This window comes from Fragaria vesca, linkage group LG6, assembly GCF_000184155.1.
Source record: "Fragaria vesca subsp. vesca linkage group LG6, FraVesHawaii_1.0, whole genome shotgun sequence".
Classification (NCBI taxonomy): Eukaryota; Viridiplantae; Streptophyta; class Magnoliopsida; order Rosales; family Rosaceae; genus Fragaria; species Fragaria vesca.
Genome location: NC_020496.1, coordinates 1,546,334 through 1,562,512, shown reverse-complemented (window position 1 = coordinate 1,562,512; position 16,179 = coordinate 1,546,334). Strand labels below are relative to the sequence as shown.

The 16,179-nt window shown below is 39.6% G+C and overlaps 2 protein-coding genes across 3 annotated transcripts; both read right to left on the bottom strand.

Moving 5' to 3' along the window:
* Positions 1 to 3,417: 3,417 nt before the first annotated feature.
* On the bottom strand, positions 3,418 to 6,991 carry LOC101304104. 2 transcript variants are annotated; one of them, XM_004302081.1, is made up of 3 exons: positions 6,901 to 6,991; positions 5,752 to 5,877; positions 3,418 to 5,591 (listed from the first exon to the last, which is right to left on the bottom strand). In XM_004302081.1, the coding sequence occupies exon 3, from the start codon at positions 5,495 to 5,497 to the stop codon at positions 3,710 to 3,712; it is 1,788 nt and encodes a 595-aa protein (XP_004302129.1). In that variant the 5' UTR covers positions 5,498 to 5,591; positions 5,752 to 5,877; positions 6,901 to 6,991; the 3' UTR covers positions 3,418 to 3,709. The 2 variants fall into 2 exon arrangements, with proteins under 2 accessions (XP_004302129.1, XP_004302128.1); XM_004302080.1 differs by lacking the exon at positions 6,901 to 6,991 and having other exon boundaries at positions 3,418 to 5,610; positions 5,752 to 5,785.
* Positions 6,992 to 7,935: 944 nt separating this feature from the next.
* LOC101303818 (putative F-box protein PP2-B12-like) lies at positions 7,936 to 9,723 on the bottom strand. The gene is made up of 3 exons (XM_004302079.1): positions 9,218 to 9,723; positions 8,676 to 8,794; positions 7,936 to 8,572 (listed from the first exon to the last, which is right to left on the bottom strand). Exons 1-3 carry the CDS (start codon positions 9,626 to 9,628, stop codon positions 8,077 to 8,079), a joined length of 1,026 nt encoding a protein of 341 aa, XP_004302127.1. The 5' UTR covers positions 9,629 to 9,723; the 3' UTR covers positions 7,936 to 8,076.
* Between the last annotated feature and the right edge of the window lie 6,456 nt (positions 9,724 to 16,179).

The window sequence follows — 16,179 nt, the reverse complement described above, 5'->3', positions numbered from 1 at the left end:
AATCGGTGCAAACAGAAACTTCCATGGCAGTAGGAGCATAGCTCCATGAAGCAGTAGGAGCATGGCTCCATGAACTCAACATGAGCCACGCATTTCTGCAGAAAATGATGCTGAACCACTCGCAGAGTGCAGCTTGTTCTTGGCTTTGGCAAGCCAGACTTTGAGAGATTTGGCGAGTCCCCTGTTTCCTTGCTTCGGTTCACTGCTTGTCATTGGATCATAATCATATGAAGGAACGCATAGTCCTTTACTCAGACTACCTTCTAATGTCCAATGCAAAGTCTGATTACTAAAATGTCCAACAATTGCAGGGAAAAAATGAAAAATCCTATCTGAACTTAATAAGAGTGTTGCATTTTCTACAGTCCAACCAATACATTTGGAATCATGCCAAGAGAAGATCTTTAACGTAGTCTAGAATTTTATCTTTAATTGAAGTTACTATCCCTACTATTTAATAAAGATTGTAGTATTCTAGTGGAACAGCAGGCATGTATCAATATTGATATTATACCTATTGTTAACTTCTCAATCTTGAGAAATTTGATCATAACCATTACAACCCAAATAAAAACAAACAAAAAAACATTGCAAGTTCTTATCTGAGCACACGACATGATATATGAAACTACAACTACATGAAGTATCAATGAATCATACAGTGTCACTAAGCATTCAAGAATATGAAATGTAAAATCCAAAACAAAAGAACTATCACAAATCAGGAGAGACCCTCAAGGCTAGTTATTCGGCAAGAATGGATAATTTTGGTTCTCCTACTCCTATAAACTAACATTGTGAGAGCATTGGTGCTTGTGCTCTGATATATTAACTTATAGCGATTAATGGTACTCCTTCTCGTTTTACACTGTCCAACTAATTCCTTTGCGTAACTGGGACAAAAGGTTGCAAACCTAGTCTAGAAATCTTAGATTTAACTACGAATAGTTTCCCCACTACTGACAAGAGATTGTTTCTTCCAGCTATGGAACTAAACTTTTCCTTCACCTAGCATGCATTTTGTGTTGACATATCACCACAATGGAATAGCTTATCTTTAAACTTGTAATGCAAGCCATTGTTATATTCATCATTACGAACCAAAATGCAGGAAAGATAATCACATTGAACTCTGGCCTGGAAACACAAGATGGTATATGGATTGTGATATTCATCTAGCAGTGTCACTAAGCATTCAAGAACAAGCCAATTGGAAGCATATGACTATCATAAAAAAGCGCAAAATTCAGCAAAGGAAGAGGTTCTATCCTACCTCTGAACTCTCAGGATTCAGCACTGACCCTCAAGCTGTATCTTTGAACTTGCGTAAAGGATCTCCGGTCTCCTCCTGCTATACGTCAACATAGATTGATCAAAGTTCCTCCTCCTCTTATACGTAAACATAAACCGAGCATCAACACTTCCTCTCCTCTTATACGTCAACAGAGGGCACTCAAAATTTCTCAAACTCTTACACATGCTTCTCCTCTTGTATGTCAACACCTCGTGATCAATGCGCCTCCTCCTGTACTTGAAATAGTACGGATCAAGCTTGGCATCGCCATTTTCGCCTTTCGCCCTTGCGACACAATTGCAGTCCACTTTAGAACACAGCGGCGACTCCGATTCAACGCCATTCGAGCAGCTCCCCTGTCCTTCCTTCAACTGCCCATCATCATCATCCACATTCTCCTCTGCTTCTTCTTCTTCTTCTTCTTCTTCCTCTTCTTCAACAGCATCGAGCCGCAAACACCTCACCTCCTCTGTAGATGAATAATCACACACCACAACCGAATCCGAATCACATTTCCTCTCATCATCAGAAACCCTAGCTCTCCCAACCCCCAAATCCGCCCGATTCTTCCTCCCAGCGCCGCCGCTACTGTTCCTGCTCCTCCTCCACCTCGCCAGCGACTCCGAAACCCAGCAATCGCCGCAGACGGAGACCTCCTCGGCGGCGGCCACCGACGACGAGCCGGACCACACCGCGGAGCTCCGGTACTCGGAATCGCAATCCCGATGGACGCGGCGCTTGCACTGGCGGCAGGAGAAGCAGTCGCCGGAGGAGGAGTGGCGGAAGCAGTAGGAGCAGAGCTCGGTGGATTCCACGCGCGAGAGGCATTTCTTGCAGAGTAGGACGATCCGCCACTCGCTGTAGAGAAGGTGGAGCTTGTTGGATTTGGATTTGGCGAGGTCGACTCTGAGGTGGCAGCAATGGCACTCTGTCAGGTTCGGCAAGTCTCGAGTCTTCTTCTTCGTCATCGGAAAATCTGAAAAGCTTCCGTTTTTGATTTTGGGAATTTGGTAAAGACGGCCGATTTTAGGGCTCCAATGTATTTAATCGGTTATGCAACACGACGTCGTTTAAGACCGCGCCCCGCGGAGGAAGTGTCTACGTAGTTAGAAATATGGAAAAATACAATAGAGCGGATTTTACACAATAAAATACACTTGCATTATTAATATGTAAGTCCTCAAATCGATATATATACGAAGATCTAATGAAGACTAGAGACCTTATATTCATTTCTTTCATTTTTATTTTTGATCCGATCAAATTAAGCGTCCATAATAAGAGTACCTTTGATGTGACATGGATAACCGGATCAAAATATTGCATATTAGTTTATCGGTTCACTTGCTCCTCGGTGCGTAGAAGAATTTTCGAAAAAAAAAATGAATGGCAAAGGGAGACAAACTTTAGAGCTTTTTTGGTGTAAAACTATGAGCAATTGAAATGTTTTGATTGAGATTTGAGACTAGTCAGTTAACCTAGTTGGTTTTTGTCTTCTCTTTGTTTCCCAGATTTCCTTTATCCTTTCTTTTTGTTTCGTGCCTGTACACTAATGCATTCATGGCAACTGAATATAATGATATTTTAACAACCCAGAATCCCCAATTGAAACACCATCTTTTGTTAACTGGATTGATATTGAGTTGTAAGAAATACAACTCAATAGTGAAAAGAATTAATTTATGAATTGGTACAGGAAGCTGAACCGATAGGGTAGGGTACTCGAAACATATTGTAGTATTTAGAACTGTTGTGATGAAGCAAATAGCAATGTACAAGAAAACTACTTGGATGACAACAGTGAAAGAATGTTAGGAAACAAGAACTCACAGGAGTACAATCCTCCACAAAAGCACCATCTATTGTGATGTAATATTAGCAAAACTGAACAAACAGTCTTGCATCAGTTGATTGAGCATCTGAGTCGCATTCTGAATCATGAATCATCCAATAATGTCACAAAGTGCAACAGTTTCTTAATACTTACCTTAATTTTGGAAACACCAGCAGATATCGATATAGATGCACCAAAGGATATCTCCATTGACTGACAAAACCAAGAGAGGCCTGGGGACAAATGGACAATAATAAGGGAAATGATCTAACAAGAGATACACATTATAGATCATATAACAAAATCATATAGCACTTCAGATACACATATAACACCTTATGCTTAGGTTAAAAAGCCAGAAAACACAAAGATGCTGCCACTACGTGCACATGGCATATAGACAGAACTGTGCCGAAAGGACTGAATCCTTATTTCCCATTTAGAGAAACTACTAAATTAAAACATACATTAATATTACAAACATCCAACTGACTCTATTGCATCTTAGAGCAATGATAGGAAAGTGAGTCAGAAACAACGGAGGCTAAAAAATAAAAGGAGATCTAACGAGCTAATTAAGGTCATATTGGCAAGGTGCATTTCTTTTGAGAATGTCCTAACATATGGCACCGACCACATTGAACAACTCTCTTTGGACGCTTGAAGTTCTCTACACGAAGGATCTTCTTTTTCGGTCTGCCAGGGGGACGCCTGGTCTTGGGCGGACGAATCATGATATCAACTTTTGCACTCCCACCCTCTGTCCCTTCAGTGGGTTCATTCCATAAGCTCTTATCTGGAATAGGATGAATCATCTGTAAATAGGTATCTCTGTAACTTGCTACTGTGAAGCAAGGCTCAGCAAATAAAGCGACAGTGTGTCCACAGGAAATAAGTGCAGCAGCAGCATGTGCACAAGGTAAACCATATATATGCCAACGACGACAGGAGCACACTCGAGTTCTTATATCCACAATATTTGTCCGTTCAGTAGATACAATTTCAAATTCAACTTCATTTGCGCGAAGCACTTGATAGCAGCGAGCATCAGCAACTGCCTCTAGAACACGCTTCTCAGCAGAAGGTACTAGAATTGATGTCAACCTCATGCCCATTTCCCTGCGCTCATTAAACCACGATGACAACTGATGACGAATATGCTCCATCATTTGCACAATAGGGAGCTCATGGCATTCAAGGGCCCAATTATACAGCAGCTCTGTAACCCCGAGGGTAAAATGACCATATCGCACACCTTCAAAGTATGCTACAGCCCAAAGCTGAGGAGGGAAGTGTTGAAACCATGGTATTACGTCTTGCGAGATATCCATCATCTCTGCAATCTTGCTCTCAAATTCAACTGCAGTGAGAGCATAAACAGCATTCCAGAAGATATTCACCAACTTTGTGTTCTTAAATGTATCACGAAAATTTTCGCTTACATAGCGCAGACAAAAACCATGAAAGGCATTTGGGAAATGAGTTTCCACGGCTTCCACAATGCCCCTTTGTCTTTCAGAGAGTATAGTAAGTCTAGGCATGTTGTCAGTGTTTACTCCAAGAAGCTTCCGTAACTCCGACATAAACCACATCCAATTCTCATCACTTTCAACATCAACAATAGCTATTGCCAGTGGAAATAATGCATCATCAGCATCAACAGATGCAGCACAGAGCAATGTACCCAGGTATTTGCCCTTAAGATGTGCTTTGTCAAGTTCTAAAAGTGGTCGACAAGCATGTATAAACCCATAAATTGATGCACGGTAGGAAACAAAGAGCCGCTGGAAGCAATTGTCTTGTCCAGTGGTAAAAACTGAAGCAATGCTTCCTGGATTGTGTTTCCTTATTTGGTCACAGTATGCAGGAAGAAGGCGATACCCTTCTTCAAGAGTTCCATGAAGTGCTGCCATGCTACGCTCCTTGCCACGCCATGCTTGCATGTAAGAAACAGCAACCCCATGCTGATCACGGATATCTTGCAGGATCTCTTTTGGTTTATACCGTGGATTATCCCGAACTCGAGCTTCCACGGACCTAGCAACCCAACCTACTGATGCTTGCTGATGATGAAGGTGGCGGACTCCTTCACATGTATGCTCACCCTGCAAGGTTCTTATTGTAAAGGTGGGAACTCCAGGACATTTTGCTACATGGACACGCCATGGACAGCCTTCTTTGGAGCACTTGGCTATAAACCGGCTTCGATCTGATTTGACGATACGAAGATCAAAATGCATTGCAATAGCAACATCCTTCAATGCTCTTCGGCAAGTTTCAACATCAGGAAATTCTTGCCCAATAGCTAATGCACATTCCGTCAAGGTGAGAGAATCATCGGGCACAGGAACTAAAGCATGATCTTCCATGTAGATATCAGCAGAAAGAGCAGAAGTATCACAGGATTCTAACCCCTCATCCTGACACACATTAAAACTTGTATCCAGGGTTGTGTTGTAAACACTGCACGACATGACACCTCCTGTTAGAAAGAGATACAGCAATGAGAAGATAGAACAACAAGGGAATAGTATTTCTATGTGTACACATGCATATGATGATGCGCACATGAATAACAAAAAAAGAGAAAAGAAGAAAAAGGAGAACATTCAAAAAACCATACCAGTACTATCTAATAACTAGCTACAGGGGAAGGGTACTTCTGTTGATTCAATTAACATTTGCGATTCACAGTGTATACTCTTCCTTAGATGATGAATGAATGATATCTTCTGAGGATTAACCTCACCTGTAACACCAAAGAAAAAACCCAATCAGCAGTTTACATGGACTTTTAAGCGAAAAATCAATAGTTTCAGGATAGAAGAACAACTCACTCCTTGACTTCACTTATAACACTTGATAAACTTTAACATTTCTAAGATACAAAACACCTCACTCCTCAGCCATATATACGGCAAACAATGCAACTGCTCACCCATCATCCTAATATCGAAAGATTTTGCAGAAGTCGAACAATTTGACTTTAAGACAGTCTTCTAGGAACTCCAAGCGCTATCACTTTTAATCTATTGCCCACTGAACACATAAAATGTAGATCAAATGGCACTAGAACTAAGACCAGACTTGACTGCATAAAAGGCAGAGTTAAGACACAATGACCTTATTCCTTCCTCAAACAGCAGCGTCAAATTCCTAAGTCACAATGCAGTTACTCACCCATCATCCTAGGCAGACTAACCAGATGCCGAAGAATATGACTTAAACATGTCTTCTAGGTACTCAAACAGTAATCACTTCTCATTGATCACAAATCAAACACAATGTAGGTCAAATGGCGCTAGAACTAAGACCAGACTCGACTGCGAAACAGCCAAAGCTCACAGAAAACTAAACATGACCATTTGAGTCGGTGAACTAAATTCACCCAGAACCCAATGCTCCATAACGATTCCCAACCTCAACTCCCAAACCCGGAACCTCAAAAACCCAAGAATTTCAAACCACAGCATCTGACATTTTGCATTGAACCAACAATTGGGTTTCTCAGAACGGATCTGAGAGAGTAAACCCAGAGATCCCAACGCCTCCAGAGAGCATAAAAATCAGGACTTTAATGGGGTTTTCTCATTTTTCAATTGAAAAGACGATTCCTTTGAGATTAGCATCAAAAGAAAAATCAACAAGTTTTGTGCTTTGATTTTCATTCAACTTAGTGTTTCACATTTTGGTGGAGACAAAACTAAAGTAAAGATGAAGAGAGCGAGACAGAGGGAGAGCGAGAGCGAGAGAGAGAGGAGACACGAAGTACCTGGTGTGTGAGATTAAGTGGGTTTCTGCTTCTTCTTGTTCTGATGACGATGATGTTCGCCTTGTTCAGGTCTTCTTCTTCTTCTTTGTCTGTTCTTGGAGTCCTGCAATTCGAGAAGATAACCCAAAGTCCCAAACCTAACAAAACCTTTTGTCTTTCTTTTCTTTTTTAACCTTTTATCTTATTTCTTGTTGATAGTTTTAGGTTTTACTCAGTGACTCTATTACTCGATATTCGAAAAAAATATACAATAAAAAAAAAAGTGATCATGAGAATGTGAATATTAGCCTTGATAAAAAAAATATATGAATTTTAATATGTCAAAGACATTATCTCGTTTTTTATTTTTTAATTTTTCTTATGTAACTCTTATGTTTTTTGAGTTTGGGATATCAGATCTTAAGTTTCGTTACATTTTATAAGATACTTTAGCGTTATAATTTGTTTTTTTATAAAACTTCATCACATCAATTAAGTTTACATACGAGTGTAGTTACATTTCGACTCACGTCATCACACCAATTGAATCTATATATTGGTTTGATTGCAGTCCGACTCACGTCACCACACTAAATGAATTTGCATACCGGCTTGATTACGTTCCAACTCGCGTCATCACACCTTGAATTCACATCTATTGCACTTTGACTCACAAACCAAAATAAAGATTGCACTTTGATTCACACCCTTATAGTTGTCAAATCAAACTTCCAAAATCAGAGTCTATCTGATAGAAGCATAGAGCTTGTTAGAAATAGCGAATCCGGAAAACAGTACGTGGAACAGTGGTTTCACAGGGCCATACTTTTGGCACATATTGAGATGGATCAAAACTTGAAATAGGTATTGAGTATCAACACTATACCATTTCCACCTTCTAAGCTTACAAGCTTAAAAAGTTCAGTTACACTCGATTCTTGACAAATGAGGTCGGTCGAAAGTAGAAACCAAACACTATTATATACTGAGGAACAAGCACTACTATATTCCGAGAAACCAACACTATAATCGTTTATTCTTCACACAACAAAGTGATGCACATCATTCATTGAATCTCAATTGCAGCAAATTACAATGTAAAGGGAGTCCTTTCTTTCCTTTTCTCAACTTACAGAATTATCAACACCAAAAAAAAAAAAAGAATCAAACCCTCCGAGCAGATGAATCCTACTATAGCTAGGACTTCCTCTGTGGCCTGACCTCAATGCCTTGAACAATAAGACCACCCTTCCACTGACCACCCTTGGTTTCCAAACAAGTCATTTCCAACTCCCCATCTTCTCCTCCTTCACAGAAGAACTCACCCAGCTCAATCTCCAACCACCCGTCTGCTCTGTCCTTCGGGTATTGATTATCATTGATCTCCCTAGGCTGGGACACTCGTGGCAAAATGCGGCTTCTGTTGGAAATACCAACACGCCTTGGTACAATCTGGTAGCTCTGAGTCCGACCTCTGTCAGCATCAAGAAACACAGTCTGCTTTGTGGGTTCTGCTCCTCCAACCAGACCTACGCTAACCTCCGCAGGTTGATACTCAAACCCATAAGCCGCTGCAGTTGACTTGAACACAACGTAAGCTTTGTACATAGTTGAGGGGGACAGCAAGCGTATGTCAATTTTGCCACGGATATCAAGCCAGCAAACACCAACAAGCTCAGCAACCTCTTCAAACCTGTTATTGCTTGATTACATTACAAAAACAATGTTAGATTTGTACGAATCAAAACAACCAACTAACTAACAATCAAACAAAAGAACAAACTAAATTTACAGACCTCGAATCGGGCATCGAAATCCATTTCCAATAGTTAGGAGTATCAGCCCAGACAATCTCAAGGGCTCTTGCAGCTACCATGTAACACTTCTTCCCACTCCATTTGTCTAGTGAAAAGCTCTGCACAATGTGAAGAACAGTCACCATCATATCAAATATAGCATATGTAGCTAATGGCAACAAGCTGAAACCCTATTCGATCATTTCAATTTGATGAATGATGACACACAAGAATATATACATCAACAATAATCGAATTCTTGACCCCACCTAATCTAATCATCGTACACCATTATTGTCACATCTAAGGCTGCACAAATATGCACATTCACAATGTATAGAATGTCCATTATGTTATCAATTTGCTAAGGTACACACCCTTCAATCCACATCAATGAATAAACCAAATCATTTCGACAATTCATGTCAATGTATCATGCTAGTACAAACACGAACACAATCACAAACACAAGTCCAAACATGTTACGTTTTAGTGTTCATAAAAAAGTAAGGCACCGTAGCAACCCGGTGTAGTGAATTTACCATTTTGCCCTCGTCGATGAGCACCGGATCGTGGCAGAGAGCGAGGTACAACTCCTTGGATTTGGATCGGCAATTGGGGGCATCAGGCCCCGAGTGAGACAGGTTAGTGGGAATGTCCGGCGGCAGGAACTTGCTCCAAACGGCGTCGGACTCGGCGGCCGACCGGAAACTCCTGGAAACCGACGACAGCCGGCACGCATCGGGAGGAGTCGTCAGAGAGATGACGTTGGCTATGCATCCCTCCGGCAAATCCTGCAGATCCAGCTCCACCGTCACAGCGCCGCATGTGATCCCTCCTCCCCCTTGATCATCGTCTTCATCGTTACGCATGGTTTTCTTCTTGCTCTGTTTTACTTGGTGGGGTCTTGTTCCTGTTGTGGCTGTTCTTCCTTGGTGAGTTTGTGGCGGCATGGATTTGTGTGGAAGTGTTTGGGGTCTGGTTTTTTTGGAGGTTTTTTTATAGAGATGAAACTTAGCGGTTAAGTTTTTGGTTATCTGAGAAAAGCCGTCAGATCTTTTCCCAATATCTATATGGGAATCATTTTTATTATTAGCTACAGCTAATAATTGCTATAAAAGTTGTATCCTTTTGCATCAGAATCCATTCTCTCTTCTTCCTTTACATGTGCAGCCCTGTACTTAATGTCTGGCAGAGATCTTGTTACTACTGCATGTAGAAACCAACAACGTGCAACAATGGTGGGTTTTTTCTTCTACATTTTTCTCGAAGATAAAAGAAAATACGAGAATAATCCACTGTTTAAAAAAAAAAAAAATCTGTGATTCCTTGAAGAAAAAGAAGAAGTCGACCTTCATGAGGGCCTCGTCACCATTGGTGATGAAGCTTGCAACGTCGTAGACTCTCCTGTACAAGACGACAAAGGACGTGTCATCGAGTCAAGCCTGCCACGTATCTAAACTCTATGTATGACGGTGAAGATTGCGCGCAATGAGTAAATTCTAGGGTTTCATCTTGATTTCACCAACGGTAATTTTTGGGTGACTAGCCTCTTATCTGTGTGCATCTGTACGGGGATTAGAAATTGAAAAAAATATACTTGAACTGCTCCATCTTACCGTTAGATAAAGTTAATCTTTTTTTTTTCTTTTCTTAAGATAACTGCGTGCTCTAACAAAAATGAGATAAAATTACTACGACCTTTTTATTCTCATTTGAATTTCAGTGGTGTACGTTTTACAATCAAGCCCATAGTACTTTTATTTTTATTTCTTTGAGATCTTTTTGCTACCTTAGTTTTTTGGGCAATTTGAAAAAATGCTTCACCAAAGCCACGGCTTTCTAATAGTAAAGATGCGATTAAAATATAGAGGGGGATTGTATTTCGACGTGTGGAGGAGACACTTTGTATGTGTCAACTATATGGTGTGCATGTTCGAGCTCTTTTTCAAACACTCGAACGGCAAACATAGCGGCCACGCAAGTCGCAGTCTTTGTGTTCCTTAATCTTTTTCATTCTCTATCCTTTTTTCCTTTGAGTACGTCGGAAACGCACCTGTGCAATCTGTTCCGACTTTCCACTTCACCTCCCACAATCCCATATGCTCAATTTGTTTCCTCAAAAAAAGAAAGAAAGGAAGGAAGATTAGGACTTCGATTAACAACAAATGATGGTAAAAGTAGTCCTGGCTACTCTTTTGCTAATAGCTAAGTTGAGCAAAATAACTTGATATTGAACTAGGAATGGGGGTTTCATCATCCGGCAGGTCAATAAGGCGGCCAACTCGAATTAGAGGACGTCGGAAAACTCATGCAGTGCAGATCGATCCGGCGATACAATGTGATCGATTACTCCTAGTCCTCATCAGTCCTCATTGTTCATCACGTACCCTCAGCCTGTTAGGATCCTTGTTTATCACACCGTCAGTACGTCATTATTCTTCTTGAGAGAGGCACAGAGCTTATCTTGCATATAGCAGATTCCTAATTTGTACGTATGATACTCATTTATCTGAAAATGCAAATCTAAATTGGTATTTCTCCATAAATTTCTCATTTTTTTTTTTTTGAACATGACATAAATTTCTCAGTTTAAAGAATTATTCTTGTATGAAGTTGAACACGTAATAAACACATATCTGTTTATTTTACCACAATTTTTTTTTAAGATTATCCAATACCAACTTGATAAGCTCATGCTACAACGCTACACATGCAGTGTTGTTGAATCTAACGCAAGTATATCTGGTCGCAACCAAAAAAAAGAGAAAAAAAAATCTAATGCAAGTAAACACCCCTTCCTTTGCTGAAAGGATGTTAGGTTTTTATTTTTATTTTTTCCGAAGGGGGTTTATTGAACCCAAAAAGACAAGAAGAAAAGAGGAACATGAAGAGCCAAGACTCCTTCAGAGCAAAGAAAAAAAAAATTAGATTCATATTCTATACAAAGGATAACGATTCTTAGAAAGGCACTCTCCTAGTTTCATGTTTATGCACGTCTCAATGTTAGGGGTGTTTCAAGATCCTCGTAGCAAGTTATATCCGGACAATCAGGTTTGAGACTAACATAAAGCACACTAGCAGGATCCTCTATTGCTCATCCTACACAGTTTCCTCCGTGGAAGGGATCCCGCCTACCGCAACACTAGCAAACTATTACCCAGTTTTCACCAAGAGTTGTCTCCTTAGGGTTTGGGATACAATCCAGGAAGGGGCACAAAAATGAAATGTGTGCCTTATCCTTCAAACAAATCTCACATACAGGTTGTTCCTCTTCATCTTCACCTGATCTGGGGCTAACAAATTTAATCAAATATTTGGGTTCTGCTGGTGCACATCCCTGACATGTTCATAGTTCATCAGGGACCAAAATTGCAAGCTAGCAATTGCATATTCGCATTTACTCTTCTACTTCAGGCTTCTTTTTTTCCATTATTTAAAGAACAAAATCAAAATGCACTTGGTCTTTCCTTCTCCAAATCTTCAATACCCTATCTCTAAAATCCTTCATCAAAATTTGGTTCTCTTTCTACACTGCAAAATCAACACGAAAGTAGTTCTATACATAAAACAAATATCGAATAAAAGTTCTTACAAAAGCACACACTCCCTAGTCCCTAATCAAAAAAAGAAAGAAAAAGCACAGCGAGTCCATCGATCTACAGATCTACATGCATCATAATATTAGTTTCATCTCAAACAAAGGATAAAGTTTATAGAAAGGCACTCTCCTAATTTCACTATTCTACACGTCTCAATTTTAGGGGTGTTGAAACTTCCAGAGTAGCTAGTTATAATCGGGCAGCAATCAGGTGTGGGATTAATATCTAACACTAGCAGGATCCCTTATTGCTAGTCCTACCCAGTTTTCTCCAGGGTGGGGATCCTCCTCACCACCCTCACCGCAACACTGGCAAACTATTATATACTTTTTACCAAGAGTTGTGTCCCTAGGGTTTGGGATACAATCCAGAAAGGGACACAACCCTGTCCAGTGTGCCTTCTCCTTCAAACAAACCTGACAAACAGATGGCTCCTTTCGAGGGGTTTCTTCTTCATCATCAGTTTCTTCTTCAACCGAATAATAATCATAAAACATATCATCTACATTGGGCAAATCGTATACATCTTCATCTGTATCTTCATCTGAATCTTCATATGAATAACTGTCTTCAGCAGACTCTTCAAATAGATCCGAGATAAACAAATTCTCCTCCAAGTCCTTGTTAAGTGGATCAATTGTCTTTTCTGTCTCGTGGTCGTCTGCAGTAGCAGAGAAGCTTGTTAGTGGTTCCATTAACGCTAATTAAATCTCTGTGTTTTCTGAATTGAATACAACATATATAGTGGCTTATATAGGCTCTTATCCTAATTAGAACCAGGAAAATTAAACTTAGGGAACTAGGTTAGAAATCCTGATTGAAATAGTAAACCATTAAGTTTAAATGTCGAATCAGAGCTCTATGAATTATAGCACAGAAACCAACCAACCAACAGCTGTTATTATACCCTAGCTAGAACTCCGGGGTGCAGGGTCGGAGTCGTCCTGGAGATGTCGGAGTCTGTGGACACGCTGTACGTTTTAATCGGATCGAGTTCATATGTAAAAGTTATGGTGTAAAAACTAAATTTACTAAATCACTTCTCTTGTAAGTTGTAACAAGTGGTCTTATGGTGCTCTTATAAACCTTTTATCAGGGTTGTTCTGAAAGTCATTTGTAATGATCTGCAGATGTTTGGGCATATTGGCCTGAGATGCTAGCTTTTGTATCACATGAATCAGCTTATTTGTAATGGCGAGAAATGTTTAATAGAAGATGCAATTATGCAGCACATAGAATTGCCAAACAGGCTGCAGGATTTCTACGATGGATATTGTGTAATCTCTTTGCTTTTATCAATGAAGTATCATATTCCAGGAAAAAGAATCGGTAAATTAAGGGTACACAACATATACTACTGAAACAAAATGAATATGGATGAGCTTTCTATGTATGCTTCCCTATATGATACCAAAGAAAAGCACACATCAAACAACAGGAAACACATTGAGTGAGAGCTCTTTCTCCTTGGTAACAAAATTATACACACCGATAACGACACAAGTAATGAATCAAGTTGCTGCTGCAATTGAAAGTTGGAATTGAATGATACATAAACAGTCGCGACAGATTTTCAATTACAAACAAACCTACAAGTTCCCAGTAGAAAATGCTGTGATATATACATAACATAGAGTGCCAATCGGGCTAAAGTCAAGACCTCCCCCAACAGAGTTGGAATATGATATTAAAACCAATTGCCGAGGAAAAGCAATCAACAAAATCCTCGGCTGCTTCCTTTGGAGCGTTACTAAATTTCACCAATTCAATTTACAGTACAGGTAGAGTGTACGCAAAAACTTGATAGCTCCGTTTATCTGTTTTACAATGCATTTCATCCTTGCTTAAAGCAGTACTTTGTATGCAGGTTAGCAAGCTTTCAGCGAACTCAATGTGGGTGGTCTCATTGCAGAAAACTTCGATAGCGAGATCTGTTACAAAGTAATTGGAGTTAGTAAGATAAGATATATGACACTCTACTATAAGCAACAAAGAGAAAATATGCATGATGAGTGTGTCAAGTCTAGGGACCTTAGTTAAGTTCTCCAAAACGTTGACCGCGAAATCCATTTAGAAAACTACAATAGCAAGATCTGTCACAAAGTTATTGAAGTCAGTATGATAGGATATCCGACCTACTCTATTATAAGCAACAAAGAGAAAATATGCATGATGAGTGTGTCAAGTCTAGGAATCTTAGTTAAGTTCTACAAAATGTTTAACAGTTGTGATCAATGTTGTCAAAAACAACAAATAACTATTTCACAAATTTGGTATATAATCTAAAAGCTGATGACAATTGAACCATCTGCCAGTAAATGGTGCAGGACATTAATCAGTAAATCCAAAATTTGAACATCATTATTAGTCTCATTGTTAAACTGAAAACTTATATTCAGTGATCAGCGTTCACTCTTTCTTAGAAACAAGTTTTTTCGTTTTACAAAAAAAAAAAAAAAAATAATGCAAGTTTTTTCACTAATACCATTTGATAGTTAAGAAAAAAAAAACTAAGAATTTGAAAGGTCAAATGTAAAACCGTTTTGATACAAAGAAGAGCCAGAACGTCAAAAATCCTTGCATGTTGTAACCCTTGAATGAAAAGGAATGACTACATGAAATTATCTTTAACAAAACCACATTCAAATAAAAATAAAAAAATGACTTCCAAACAAGTGAATGATTAAAACAGCAAGTGTGTAAGAACGTGAAACATAATAATATGTATGCATCTATGACAATGAGGGTTCTCAAAAATGTCATGTTGTACACGATAAATCAATAATAGAACTGAATTAATGATCAAACAAACGAATGATAAATAGATACCTGCTTTCTGCCAGCGTGTGCAGGGACACCCCATACTTCAGAACCCTCAAAGCTTCAACAGGGCATTCTTCCTCACCTTCACCGTTACTTTTGTAACTTTATCAGTGGCATTAGCTGAACTTTCCTATAAATGCCAGAGAAGAGTCCCCCCTTGATAAACATATGCATGATAGCAGCACATTATTATAAACGGCGATGTCATATATATGCAAAAAGGAAGAGACTCATAGATTGCAGTGTAACCGCATGTCAAATGTTACTTACACAGTAAAGATATAAATATGCATCAAGATATTATTGCTTTAGAATATATTAAGCTATATAAATATAAACATATATATATACAGGCTAGACGTCTGCACTGGGCTTAAAGTGTGGACGTCGCTCCGTTACTGGACGACGACGGGTAGGCACCCGAGCGGACACAGAGATATCCCCGACCACTTTCCCTTCCCCGAATTGATTTGACGGTCCTAAAACTTCACACAAGGTCAAGATCGATCTCGCCAGAAAACTAGAATTCGTTTGAGAAAATGTCACCTCAATAAGAACAGGAGAATGTGATAGCCCTGAGTTCTTGGGATGATAGATTAGTACTTGGACAACCAGCAGCGTGCTCCATTGAACCTCAAGAGCTCTAATGACTCGAGCACTCCTGCATGGCTAAAAGTGGTTTCCTGGGTTCTTGCAAGGTCTGACACAAAAAATCAAAACTATGCTCTCTCCTCTCAGAAAACTGATTTCCTGGCCAAGTTTGGGTTAGAACTGGATTATTTGTCTGACGGTTACTCCATGCTCAGTAACTTTCTGAAACGTTTCTTCAAAATATGCACCCTTGATAAGCTCCCCATATGCAAACGTGGAACGCACATGGTCCTCCGGTCGAAGTTCTCTAGTCCTTATCCATACACTTACAACATCTCAAACCATTTATATGTCTGCGTTGATCGAGAACGTTTGTGATTGTCTTCTAAACCTCTCAAGTGGCGATGCTGGTGACTTAAAATGTCTTTAGGACTATTCGAAGTGTTTCCAAGACGTTTCAGTTGATAGTATTGTTGATTTAAGGTGCC

What these genes read in the sequence shown, in the direction of transcription:
- LOC101304104 (XM_004302080.1), bottom strand. Translation starts at nt 5,602, where the DNA reads ATGTCGTGCAGTGTTTACAACACAACCCTGGATACAAGTTTTAATGTG.
- LOC101303818 (XM_004302079.1), bottom strand. Translation starts at nt 9,628, where the DNA reads ATGCCGCCACAAACTCACCAAGGAAGAACAGCCACAACAGGAACAAGA. An exon ending in TCATCGACGAGGGCAAAATG is followed by an intron (nt 8,795 to 9,217) that starts GTAAATTCACTA and finishes CACATTGTGCAG; the next exon opens with AGCTTTTCACTAGACAAATG. An exon ending in ATTTCGATGCCCGATTCGAG is followed by an intron (nt 8,573 to 8,675) that starts GTCTGTAAATTT and finishes AAGCAATAACAG; the next exon opens with GTTTGAAGAGGTTGCTGAGC.